Here is a 12812-nt window from a genome sequence, read left to right on the forward strand (position 1 = left end):
AGACATTTTTGTGGAGAATTCAATTGTCTGCAAAAAAGTTATCTGTCATTTTCTTCGGAAATTGATAGTTTACGAGATATTGGGGAAGGTATTGTCTCTATTTGTTGTGGATTTGTCTGTCACTTCACATTTCATCATAAAATTCATCACATGGAATTTATTACAATTTCAAGTCATCATTCTGTGAGGCTCTTTGGAGATTAGAATTTGTTAGCCTGTCAAAATTCATTTTTCCTGTGAGGAATTAACATTGATGATTTGTGCCATAATAAATAGGGATAGAACCACTTGAAAAATGTATTATCAACAATATTTTGTCAATTTATTGATAACAGTCGCTTCTCAACCACTCAAATCTCCGTATTTCTATCGAGCTTTCTCATCTCCGTATAGTCTCCTCTATTATATTATTCAACTAGCATTTGTATTAATTTGTTTAATATTCTTCTTCTTAATATACATTTGTTTTATCTCGAAGCATATACTTTATATTCAGTTTATATATTATATCTCTATGGGCACGAGTTAATCGTGTTACATCCAAATTCACGCCCTAACCGCAACATTTGTAGATTTTTTTTTTCATTACCTATTTTCTCTGACAAAATCGCGGGTCACAGCCAGCTCGACATTCGCGTAACAATTTTTCCATCATCCTCTGGACTTTCACGCTTCAGTAAACTAGTTACTCGACATGTGCACGATTTTTAAGAACCTTATTTGTGAGATAAACTCGGTAATGAAGCTTTAAACTGAAAATAAGTTCATTTCGGCAGCCGTAGACTTCAGTTTTCATTGAATATCTCGAGACCTCATCGGGATAACAAAATTTTCATTATTGCTTTTTTGTAGTTTGTGAAATTTTCTACAAAAGAGGTCTAGATGATGATTTCGCTATCTCTCTGCGATTCGGAGATAATCGAAAAAAATCATGTCAACAATATAACAATCTTCTGTTTCAAGCTTCATGACTGAATTAATTATTCTGCGATTGAGATAGGTGTCATCATTTTATTATACCAAAAATGTCTCTGAAGAGGTGGTAATTATTTCCGGTCAGATTATCCACCAAAAATCTCTCGTAAGTCTACTTGGACTGTAAATAATCAACTAGCGAAGTGGCGAAATGCGTCATCTCCATCGGTTTCCAAGATATCTCACCCATAACTAATCCCCAATCCCTCGCAATTCGCCACTTCACCATTGACTCTTCAACAACAATTCAGAATCTAATCACAGAATGCATAACCATCCTCTCCCCACTCATCCACATTTAACAACATATTTATTCTCCCTCTGCACATAATATCTGTGTATCATACATAGAAATAGGTGTCGAAATGAGCTGTTCGCATATATAATTCATATATCCTTAATGTAACACCTAAAATACTCCGATGTCTTTTCTCAAACGCAAAAAAAAATTATCGCCTTGCAAAAAAAAACAAAATTATAATTTACCAAAAGACGAATTGTTCGAATACTTCAACAGAACGAAAAAAAAAAACATTTCACATTTAAATGAGACGAAACAATAGAACTACGAACGAAAAACGAGTAGAAGGCACTCTTATAATATTTTTGTTAAACTTTCTGTTCATAACAATTAACATTTTTTTATCGTTTTTCCATTTTCAGACGTATCTAGGCCTTTTAAATAATCCCTCGTACATTCAACATTTCAGATAAACGAATGGACAATACATTACGAATTAACCAATATTTGACACAAAAGAAATAATTTTTATCGATTAATAATGAATTTTTCCTCTCCCGCACTTCATTAATTATTTAATAATAATTTAATTATTGTTATTTGCTTGGAAGCTCACAGCCGACACTTTTTTTTTTAATATTTTTAAATATTTTCCTTCATTTTTTAATAGTTTTTTAGGGCCACCAGCCAAGTTGCTCCAATACTCGTAGTTGTCTTTTAATCACTTTGTGGTTGAACTAATTAATTAAACAATAGTTAATGGGAAAATTATTGATACATGGGCAAATGAAAGCTTAAGTACGTTCCGGATAATCGTTTATCAGTGATTAAATAAATAATTTAATAATGAAAACGAAATATCGATGATTCATTATCTCGTAGACAAGATGGCAGTGCCTTGAGCAACCTTTTTTTATGAGTAGATATTTCCATTGTCCCACTAGTACCCCAAAAACACTTTAGTTAAGTTTTTTTTTTACGTCTTTGAACACATGACAGATCGCTCGTATTTTTTTTCTTTTGTACGATTCAATATTTTTAAGTATTTTTCTTTCGTTATTCTTCGTTATTGATTGGAATTCAGTTGTTCGGAATTAAATTGCTCAATGCAATATCCTCTTTGTGGAATTTTTTCACGTCGGGGGGGAATGACATTGATTTTTAAGTACAAACTTCACTGAGTTTTTATTTTCTAATGATTTTTGGGAAAGTGGAATTCCGAAGAACTTACGCCATTCCGCGAATTCCAATCTATCATTTTTTTAATGGGATTCAATCGTCAGGGGAGGGTTGAAATCTGAGAGACTGGGATTTCATAAATTTTTCATTACAAACTATTAAAGAAATAATTACAGCTGATGAAAAATTCGGCTCACCCCCTTCCATTTTTTCCATTTCGCGAGGAAAAAATCAATTCCAAAAACGGAACTGATGGAACCATCAGCAGAAATTCGTCAAAAGTTCTATTTTGCCAAAAAGATTATTGACATCTAAGCGCCGACAACCCCCTTAAATTTTCCATCAGCATAAACCGTAATTATCTCATTAACAAGTGGTTCCAGCCAAAAATGTCAAATATAATTTTTTATTGAGAATTTGTCCAGCAAAAAAAATGCCCTCTGACATTTTTGGATAAAACCCTTCCTCTCCAAGATAACCGGGAACATCTCAAGAGCTCAACTCAGGATATTGCCAAACCCCAATAACCAATCACCCCTCCCCCTCAGTAATCCCAGACAAATAATCCCTTCTCATGAATCCTCAGCCTCGTCGACTTCCTAACTACTCTAGCATTGCTCACAAATATATCTTCAGTATTTAAGAGCCTAGCATTTGTTACCCCTCATAATGGGAGAAATAACCTACAAATTTTTCCTACTCTAGAAACAATATCAAGTCCCATTACCTAAATAACTAAATAATTCTTATCCTAAATCCTTTATTCTTTTAGTGATATAAATAATGCGTGCCCACCCCCTCCCCCTTCCCCCCCAGCATTAAGTGTAAATATATATATGTATATATATATATATCCATATATTATCTCGTAATATATTAGTTTTAAATATTAAACAAAAAGCCTATAATAACTTCCTTAAATAATCATTAGAGTTTTTTAAATCTTTAACATGCCATATCCTTACCACATATATATATAATAACGTTTTATATAACGATTTTTTTATATAATCAGGAAGTATTAAAGAGCCTTTTTTCATTATTCAACATTTCATATCGAGGATTATTTTATGACATTTTTAGGCCATCAAAAATGGAAAACAAACTTAGGCCCAGAAAATGTATTTTTCACTCCCAAAAATCGTCGGATCTCTTTACCTTTTTTGTTTGATTAAAAAAAATAATCAAAATAATTCTACGAGACTTTTGATTATTCTTTTTTATGGCCTTGAGAGTGAAAAATTGAATATTCCTCTCAAAATATTGACAACAATACAGTGGGAAACATTGATTTCCATGAAAATGATTTTTCAAAGAGAAAAAATATGACTCTAGGGGTGATATCTAGAGGGTAAGACCCTCAATCTGATGACACGCCCCGGAAATTTGATTATCCTGGGTATTTCTGGGTGATGTCATCTGCATCCTGGCTCCCTGTGCATCACCAGCTCCTCCGATACCCTCTTTCAGTGGTTTGGAGTTAATGCCATTGACTTTGAGCTTTGTATTTCTGAAGTAGCTCTGACCGATACCAAATCTCCCCTGGTTTTTTTTGTCATCGATGGAATTATTCTGCGATGGTAGCGGTCTACGCTGGTGCTGAGGCGGTGCCTGAGAGAGGTTCTGAGTGCTGGGGGATTGTCCTGGGGCTTGGTAACGTCCCTGAGCATTGTAGAACTGCATCTGGAGAGGGGAATTGTTGATTTTTTTTTTTCAGGGGATTCTGGTCATTCTCTCAACGAGAGATCATTTTTCTTGGAATAAATTGCTGTTTAAGGTACTTCGGCAGGTCAAAATAGACATAGATTTTTTTGAAGATTATTCATTGATGATGGAACATAAAAGTGAAGTTAGAATGTACAATCTTTGTTGCCATTCCAATATTCTTCTGGCCTACTGCAGAAGTACCTTAATCCAACTGCAAAGAGAAATACAGAAAACAATGAAATAAACTAGTACAATACATTGTAATACCAAATTAATTGTTCATTGTATTCGCATAAAATTTAAAGAGAATTTTATATGAGTGGAATTAACAATTAATTTGATGTTGCAATATATTATTTTCGTCATGAAAAATGCTATGACCCGAACAATGAGACAATTGACAATTTCCCTTGACCCTCCAGACCCTCGAACGACTCTCAGACCCCTTTTCCCCCAACCCCTATCAAAAAAAAAAAAACTTCTCCCAGTCGTCCAATTTTTTCACATAAAAAAGTCGACTACCTGAAGATTTGTTGGTGAAAAATTGGGTAATGGTCTGGTCATGGGTGAGTACGGTGCTGGTGGTGGACTAGTATTTTTATCAGACCCATTACCCTCGTCTCCAGGCCCATTCATTCCACTCTTGTATCCAATGCCTCCATTTCTCATGTTTCTACGTCCACTGTTAACCTCACCACTGTTTTTACCAGCAAACGATCTCGACGTATTTGTCAGACCCGTTGATCTGTCAAAGCCCCTAGTGACGACGTAGGATGATGTTGGTGATTTTCGAGGTGTTTGTGAATTTCTTTGTGCCTGGGACTTGGGATAATGGGCCTGATGGATATTTGAGAAGAGGGAATAGCCATTTTGGCCCCTTGGAGGTGTGTAGAGGTTCTTCTGAGAGGTAGTCTGGGTATTTGGAGGGGTAGGAAGAAGGCTGGGAGTGTTGTAGGGGATCTGAAAGTACAATGGATGGTACGGGAATGTTCTACAATGCAAGGGACCTGTGGGGGCCTCATCAGCCTCTGTTTGGTATGTCTGGGGAGGAGTTGGGGGTAGGGGGAGGGAGAGAGGATGAGGATAGTTTGAGTATCTTGGGGTGAGGGGGTATTTCAGGGGCATCAGGGACATCAAGGGCGTTGTGGGGGGGTTTGAGGGAGTTGGGGAATGGTTCAGAGGGGGTTGGGTTTGATGGGGATGGGATACGTCGGTTTGTGAATGGCTGGACGTTGATCGTGTCTCCTGAGAGTAAAATCATGAGATTTATGAATAATAAAACTTTCACACTTCTAAGTAGAATTACGCCTCGAGAATCAGTGGAGTTACAGTTAAATCGGTCAAAAGACTTTGAATTCCATAGAGGTGTTATAATTCCCTGACGTTTCATAAACGTTTGATAAATTCATAAAATTGCTTGTTCTGTTATTTCGTTCATTGCCCCCAATAAATATTAGCACATTTTCTCGGAACTCCACATGTCCACGAGGCAATTTAAACTCAAATAATCTCACCTCTTGTGTAACTCCTTGACCATCAGAGTTGGGAGGCTGTTGGCAATCAGTCGTAAAGAGGAGCAGCTGTTGCTCACCAAGTCCAATATTTCCATGCTGCGGTGTTGCCTGTCCTTGTGGCTGATGTGGCCCAGAAAATCCGTAGTAAATTGGATCCAATCCTTGCTGATTGGACCCCGGACCACTGGGCACAGCCTGATGATGGTGATGATGACCTGGTGGGCCACCTGATGGCCCTGAACTCGGATAGAAGTGATGGGTTGCTTGGGGACTGGTTGCACCAGTCACTGATGTATTTTGGGCACTGGTTCCAACACTTGTTCCATTAACTGTTCCACCACTTGTCAATAAATAAGGTGGTGCACCAGCTGCTCCAGGGTAATACGACTCATACTAGTTGAAAAAAGATAAAGACAAACATCACGATTTCTGGCGAATCTTCTCCAGCGAGATGAGAATTTTATTTTTTTTTCCCAATGACTTTTTCTAGCAAAAATGATTCTTTATGCAATAAAAAAAAATCATTCTATGATTTTCATTCCACAATATGTGCGGGAGATAAATGTAAAACATATTGGCAAACCTTTCAAAGCTTAATAATAAATAAATCAACCATTGACTCCAATAAACAACCACTTCTCATGCACAATCGCTCATTTTGAAAAAAATAATAATTCGTTAATAGAATAAAAATAAAAATAAGCGTGCTGTCATCGTTCACAATGCATGCTCAAATCATCCAGAACAACAGAATATTCTCACAATTTCAATTGAGTTTTATAACTGATTATTGAAATGAAAAGAAATAAAAGATTTTTCATTTTTTTGTTACGTTTTTCCTCTTGTTTTTAGATTGTACCTTTAAACCTCAATACTGTATTGCGTCGAGAAGTACATAAGTAGGCATTTGTTGTGGATTTGGAAGGAAGGCCGGCGGTATTGCTTCTCCCATCAGACCGTTTGTCTGTCCAAATCATTCAATTTTAATTTCTTTTAAAATATCTTTACTCCCTCAGAGGGGTTTAGTTTAATGAGTGACTTTTTTTTTGTTAATTCTCTAGTGTGATTTTTCTATGTCTCTAGAATCTAGTGATGATGTGTGGGTACAAAGGGCAATTACGAACCAGTTATAAACAACACACCTTCACCAAGAAGTGGAATAAAAGAGAAGTGGCAGCAGAGAAGTGGAATAAAAATTGCTTGGAAATAATTACATTTGACATTTGACATTAAATAATTGACTATCCATTTTGAGTCTTTGATTTATCGATTGATTGAGAAATTTATTCCACTTGACTGTTTAATTTTTTCTCATCAACGTGCTGGTTAGTATGAAATTGAACTGGATAGGTGAAATTACGAATTTATTTAACTTGTTAGTCCTCGTCAAAGTCCTACATTTTTTACGAAAAAATCGAAGACAATTTCATCAGAAAATTCATTTCGATTTTTTCCACAATTTACAAAATTCATGAATAATCGACTTCGAGGTACTTACGGGCATCGGAGGATACTGATACTGATGTGGCATGTACAGGGACGGCGCCGGGCAGGGATATACCATTGGCGCGAATGTCTGGTGTGCAGAAGCTGCCTGAGGGCCTGAAGGCATAATTCAAGAAATGAAAAAACAAATTTACCTATTTTTCTCGTAAACCTGACAGTTTACGAGATTCTCGAATTTTTAGAGACCCCTTTTCACGTAGAATTGATTTAAACTATTTGCTCTGCTTACCAAATACTCCAGCTGCTTGGTACAAAGCTGCTGGATCTGTTGGTGGGGCCAGAGGTGTTCCTGGAGCTGGGCCGCCTGCATTGTAGAACGTCAATCCATTTTGATAAGGTAATCCCATTCCTGAGAGGAAAGATAAAAAAACTCAGTGAAATTTACGTTTTTTCTCCGATTTTTGGATGAAATAATTTTTCATGGTCCAAATTATTACAATGACTCACCATTACCATAGAAGTAGGGACTTGTAGGCACAGCAGGTGGAGAGCCAGAGCCGCCGTCGAAGGACCGATTGAATGGCTGTTTTTTAATAGCCGGTGCAATGTTTAATTTTCTCTCACGAAGAATAATTCCCTCAGAGTCCTGCTGGAGACGTTTAGCCTCCTCCTCGGTTTCGAATGTGACAAATCCATATCCCTTTGATACACCCGCACGATCAAGTATTATTTTCGTTGCTTTGACATTACCGTATGCTGAGAACAACTGGGTCAATTCTCCTTCACTCGTGTTCGCTGATATTCCGCCCACAAATATACGATTTGGCACTAGTGTACCGTATTTAGGCGCTGCCATGGCTTGACTAGCAGCTGATGCTGGGCTCGATGCAGGACTTGAACCCTCAGTACCACCAGTTGATGCTGAACTCTTTGTTTGAAGCAGAAAAAACTATTTTCAACAATTTATCGTTGGGCTCGTAGGATTCGGGAGTCGTGTGAGTGATTTTACAGAGGAGCGTCTAAACTACGAAACGGTTCAAATAATTATTGTACGATATCTAAAATTGGGTACAAAAAATATTCCAATGGAGTATGGCCGGGTATCAAGGAAAATACAATTTTCTAAAAAAAAAAACTGTTGAGTTACGAAAAATTCTAAATACGTTTTTGTCAAGATCTAACGAGCAGACAACAAAATACAAAATAAAATAGAAAGATTTCTCAATTCTCAGCAACCGTTGAATCGATTATTCGGACTCAATATCCATATCCAAATCGATCAAAAAAATAATGCCACGAGGCTGGGAATGAAAGCAAGGTAGATGACGTAATATTTTAGTTTTAATAATAACAAATAAAATTCATGGATCCACTTTCCCACGAGTCGCAGTCCATCGACGACTGACAATTCTATTGTGATAGAGCCACAACTTGTCGGGAGTCAAAACAAGAAACTAATGTTGTCAGTTAGTTCTTAATTCAAAAGAAATTTCGTCTTCGTAGTATTGACAATTATCATTGCCATTTTTTCAATTTTTTCCCCCAAAACGTGAGAATGAGTCTTCAATGACCTATAACTCCGGATCGGCTGAGTGAAATTAAAAATATCTACTCTCATTTTGACGATTTTTTTGAAATCTTTAAAATGAAATGTGACTCGTTCTAGTCCATTCATTCAATCCGAGAATATACTGTATTTAAAAGGCTCCATTTTAGCTTCCTCCCCTTCCCTCGCGCCTTGCCCCTACGTGGACCGAAAAAAAAATTGACAGGCGGCGGTGCGACGTAAACACACAGACTGTCACGACGGCTGGGTCAAAACAAAAAACCACCGATCCCCAAAGCTGCCCAAAAAGCCTAAAAAAATGTCCAACAAAACGGCCAAACATCCAAACCCCCGAAAAAAAACGCAAAAAAAAAATTGCTAATTTCTTTTTCAACATATGGGGCAGTACGGGCCACCCTCCATTGTCCAATGTTCCGTAACCCCGGATGATGAAGAATGTAGAAATAATTTTTCCAGCGAAAAAAATCCAGACAGGGAAAGGCAAAAATAATGGAGAAAAATCTAAAGCTCTTTGCTAGGATGAAAAAATTGGGAGAAAATGGAAAATGCGAATGAAAAAGTGCTCACCATGTTCAGACCTGTCGGAAGTTCGAGGGCAGTCCTGAAAGCAGACACCAGCCGTTGAAATACTGAAGAAACAAACCTCGTCCCGGAAATAAGCCCTTTATTTCTTGATTAAGAATAACTAGGTATTAATTTGTCGATCCTTGGACGCTTTTTCGTCTCCGGGGGATCGTCCCGGGGCTCCTCTCGATGTACACCAGCACTTCAACACCACGAGAACACGTTTACAACCGATGATTTCACCCACCACTGCCACAACAGCCGAAAAAAAAACGTGATTAATCGTTTGTTTTTTTTGGATCTGGATGAATTTTATTGTCGTGTCGGGGGAAATTTTTAGTCCTTCCTTGGGCTCTCTCGCCACCACTTACGGCCTACAAACACCAACAGACTGGCCCCCAGGAGTATGTAGGCTTTAGCTACCAACAAGATGGCGACGTTATTCAGCGCGCCAATTTTCGTTTTTGCGAATGTGTTTAGTTGTTTACTTCGTTTCGATCATTGAGTCTTTTTCTTTAATCGTCAATATCTCCGGTCAGAATGGTGCGAATTGCACGAGTCAAAGGTCATTTGAAAGGGTGGAAACACAGGTTTAAAATGAGAAAAAAATTGGGAAAGATCATTCTGCCGATCTTGAGATATTGCCGATCAAAGACCGCCCTTTTACAGTTCTTCAATTAAATGAAAAGGTCTATAATTTTGAAAGCTACAAAAATCTTTTTCCAAAATTCTTATGCTCCGTCTAGATTACGAGATATTTAAGATGCCGTTTCACAACATTGCGGGTGACGAACAATGACATCGAAATTTTTCGATTTTATTTATTATTTAAACTGTGTCCGATACTTGTTAGGACATTCTTTTTACGGCACTTCGTTCTGGGGGGTCTTTATATCACCGAAAATATTTCCATTCCCTTCCGAGAGGTACAAATGTGTCATCATGCTTTCCGGGAATCGATGGGTAGTTGAAGAAAAATAGTGGAATGAGAAATGAGAGATGTTAAGGCCTGCAATATCAAATTTCGATTTATTTTCAAGGATCTGTAGATTTCTAAGACGTCAACGCCATAATTAATTATCCCGAAAACCGTTGACTGTACGAGAAAATTGTTAAGAGACAAAATGTAGGGAATTTCATAAGCTACAAAAAACGTTTACAACTTTTTTTGCCAATTCCACCAGTTCCAGAGATATTCCAGATTTTCTGTGAATGAACCTTTGGCTCCTCTGCGAAATAATTAATTTTCCAATTTCACTCAAGTTTAACATTTTATCTTTATCTGAAAATAATTTTCAAATTATACGGAAACCCCGTCCACATTTTCTGGGGAATAAAGAAAAAGTTCTGACGAATCGATCGACATGTGTCTCTTTTGTTATTTTAAATGTCAGCGGTGCGTTCTCATTTTTTTTTATTCTCGGATTTATCAGTCCCTGAGTTACGCGGAATTTCAGGCCATTTATTTTCGCCATCGATTTCCAATTTTTCAATGCGAAATAAAAACTATGAGACAATCATGTTTAAGGAATAAATAAAATAAAAACCAATGGACGTAGATTTTTTTTTTCCGAAGGCTCTTACCTCACGTTCAATTCAATTTATTTTCCTCTCGATCCACACTTTATCAACATTTCCGAGACAATTAATCACTCAATTAGTCCGGGGCAGGAGAGGCGGGAGGGGAGTGTGATAATCCGATGCAATCATAATAAGACTGAACGCAGAAATCCAACGATTGAACTACAAAAATTATGAAAATTTTGGTAAAAAATCACCCAAGTTGTTCACTGCATCGTGGATGTTTGAACACTGAAATCTCACTCGATTGGTGGGTGACTATCTCAATGTACTTGACCGGTGGGGGGTTGCAAACGGAAAAACAAATAAATGTACATTATTGTCCATCGTTAGTACACTATTGTACATGTATTCATTTTGTTTGTAACCTCGTGGATAATTAATAATCATCATTGTAATTTTGCCCATGATACTGGTCGGAAAAAAAAGACAAATCAACCCTTTTTCTGTGCACTGTAGGTAAGTCCTGCAGGAAATCGCTACCTGACAAGTACCCTGTGGCATGTGGGTTCTGCCAGCGACACAAAGAGCTCGCTAGTGGTAAATACCTGTACATGTGAGTCCCTCTGTGGCACACACATAAGTTAGTTTTTTCATTTGTCAAGCCCCTATGACAATATACAATTGTTTGTCGGTTGACATTTGACGGAATTTGTAGCACCTCAGACTGTGTCTCTCCTCTTACAAAATTATTTTTTCAAACCAAGATAAACATGAAATATTATAAAAATTTATTATGCAAATAATATGAATATTATTAAATATTAACTGATCACAACAACTTCTCCATCGGCACCGAATAACTATCAGTGTCTCTTAACAATAGTGATTTCTCTCTCCTGCAGGAAATTTATCAAATGCGAGTGACGGAACTGCTTCCAAATTCTGGAATAAAACCACTGAATTATTCCCCTCTTCCAGATCTAATGAAAAAACTTTGTAACGAAGTAGCAGAACCAGAGATTATAGGGGAGATTGCTGGGCTGGAGGGGTTGGGCTTAGGGGCTCTAGGAGGCGAGAAAGACGTAAGAATGGATTTTAGAATATTCCTGGAGCCCTAGAAAAATCGCAAATCGCCTCACGAATTCAATGTCACACACTCCGGGGTGATGCCTTAACGACAGTCAGTTATGGAGCCAGTGAAGCCGCTCCGTAGGCATCAGCAACCTCTCCTATAATCTCTGGCAGAACCGGTGGAGTCAAGTTAGCACTTGACTGACCCTGACTTGACACTTCACGTGCCTAAAAGGCTACGTTGAGAATTGTATTTTACTCACGCATTGCTTGTGCATCGCGAGACAGAAGGTGCAGACCTGGGGTCGTCCCCCGGAGTTCCCCCAGTAGTGTTCCTCGAGCCTGTGGCAGGGCTGATCAATCGGTCCGAACACGAGAACAGCGTCCAGGTGACTTATGTACGAGCTCGCAAGCCTCAGGGTCTCGATTTTCGATAGCTTGCGATCAGCAGGCTCTGTCGGAATCAACATCCTCAAGGTAGTGAAGGCCGTATTGACACTGCACATTGAAGATGAGCATTTTTCTTCTTTTTTCCTCCTATTTTCATTCTTTCAATGAGTTGATGTGGTAGTTTGGTAATGAAGCACAATGGGTAGAAGAGAATGAGTCGTATTGTATTCAAAGAATTGATAAGTTCGCTCATTAAGAGGCCTTGGGTCTCAAAAATAATTGCTCAAAGGGGAAAATTTTTTTTCCTGATATCTCACCGAAAACTAGGACGGAAATCCTTTAACTTCTCTAATTTCATGAATATTTTCTTCTGAATTAATGAATAATTGATGGTAAATCACCTGTGGGTCCTGTCGCGTTCACGAGCATTTGCTTGACACCTCTGCCGACTTCCCATGGTCCCCAAAATTTTGAGTAAATATAAATCGCCCAAATTACCTCATTAATCAAAGCTGATGGGAAAAAAATAATTTAAAAAATCCCGAGAAATTGTCGTGATTCTCTCGATGTGGAACTTATGCTGGAGATGTTGGCTTGATAACTCGTGACACTGGAATGAAAAGCTCCGACTTTT

At 37.8% G+C, this 12812-nt stretch overlaps 1 protein-coding gene across 2 annotated transcripts; it reads right to left on the reverse strand.

Moving 5' to 3' along the window:
• Window positions 1-288: 288 nt before the first annotated feature.
• On the reverse strand, window positions 289-11013 carry LOC135166558 (uncharacterized). Of its 2 annotated transcripts, XM_064128902.1 has the most exons (8): window positions 10778-11013; window positions 9197-9442; window positions 7570-7990; window positions 7352-7471; window positions 7115-7218; window positions 5617-6009; window positions 4625-5347; window positions 289-4078 (listed from the first exon to the last, which is right to left on the reverse strand). In XM_064128902.1, exons 2-8 carry the CDS (start codon window positions 9197-9199, stop codon window positions 3740-3742), a joined length of 2103 nt encoding a protein of 700 aa, XP_063984972.1. In that variant the 5' UTR covers window positions 9200-9442; window positions 10778-11013; the 3' UTR covers window positions 289-3739. The 2 variants fall into 2 exon arrangements, with proteins under 2 accessions (XP_063984972.1, XP_063984974.1); XM_064128904.1 differs by lacking the exon at window positions 10778-11013 and having other exon boundaries at window positions 7576-7990; window positions 9197-9693.
• Window positions 11014-12812: the final 1799 nt, after the last annotated feature.

This window comes from Diachasmimorpha longicaudata, chromosome 10, assembly GCF_034640455.1.
Source record: "Diachasmimorpha longicaudata isolate KC_UGA_2023 chromosome 10, iyDiaLong2, whole genome shotgun sequence".
Classification (NCBI taxonomy): Eukaryota; Metazoa; Arthropoda; class Insecta; order Hymenoptera; family Braconidae; genus Diachasmimorpha; species Diachasmimorpha longicaudata.

What these genes read in the sequence shown, in the direction of transcription:
- LOC135166558 (XM_064128902.1), bottom strand. An exon ending in TCCCTACTTCTATGGTAATG is followed by an intron (nt 7,472 to 7,569) that starts GTGAGTCATTGT and finishes CTTTCCTCTCAG; the next exon opens with GAATGGGATTACCTTATCAA. An exon ending in CCAAGCAGCTGGAGTATTTG is followed by an intron (nt 7,219 to 7,351) that starts GTAAGCAGAGCA and finishes TTATGCCTTCAG; the next exon opens with GCCCTCAGGCAGCTTCTGCA.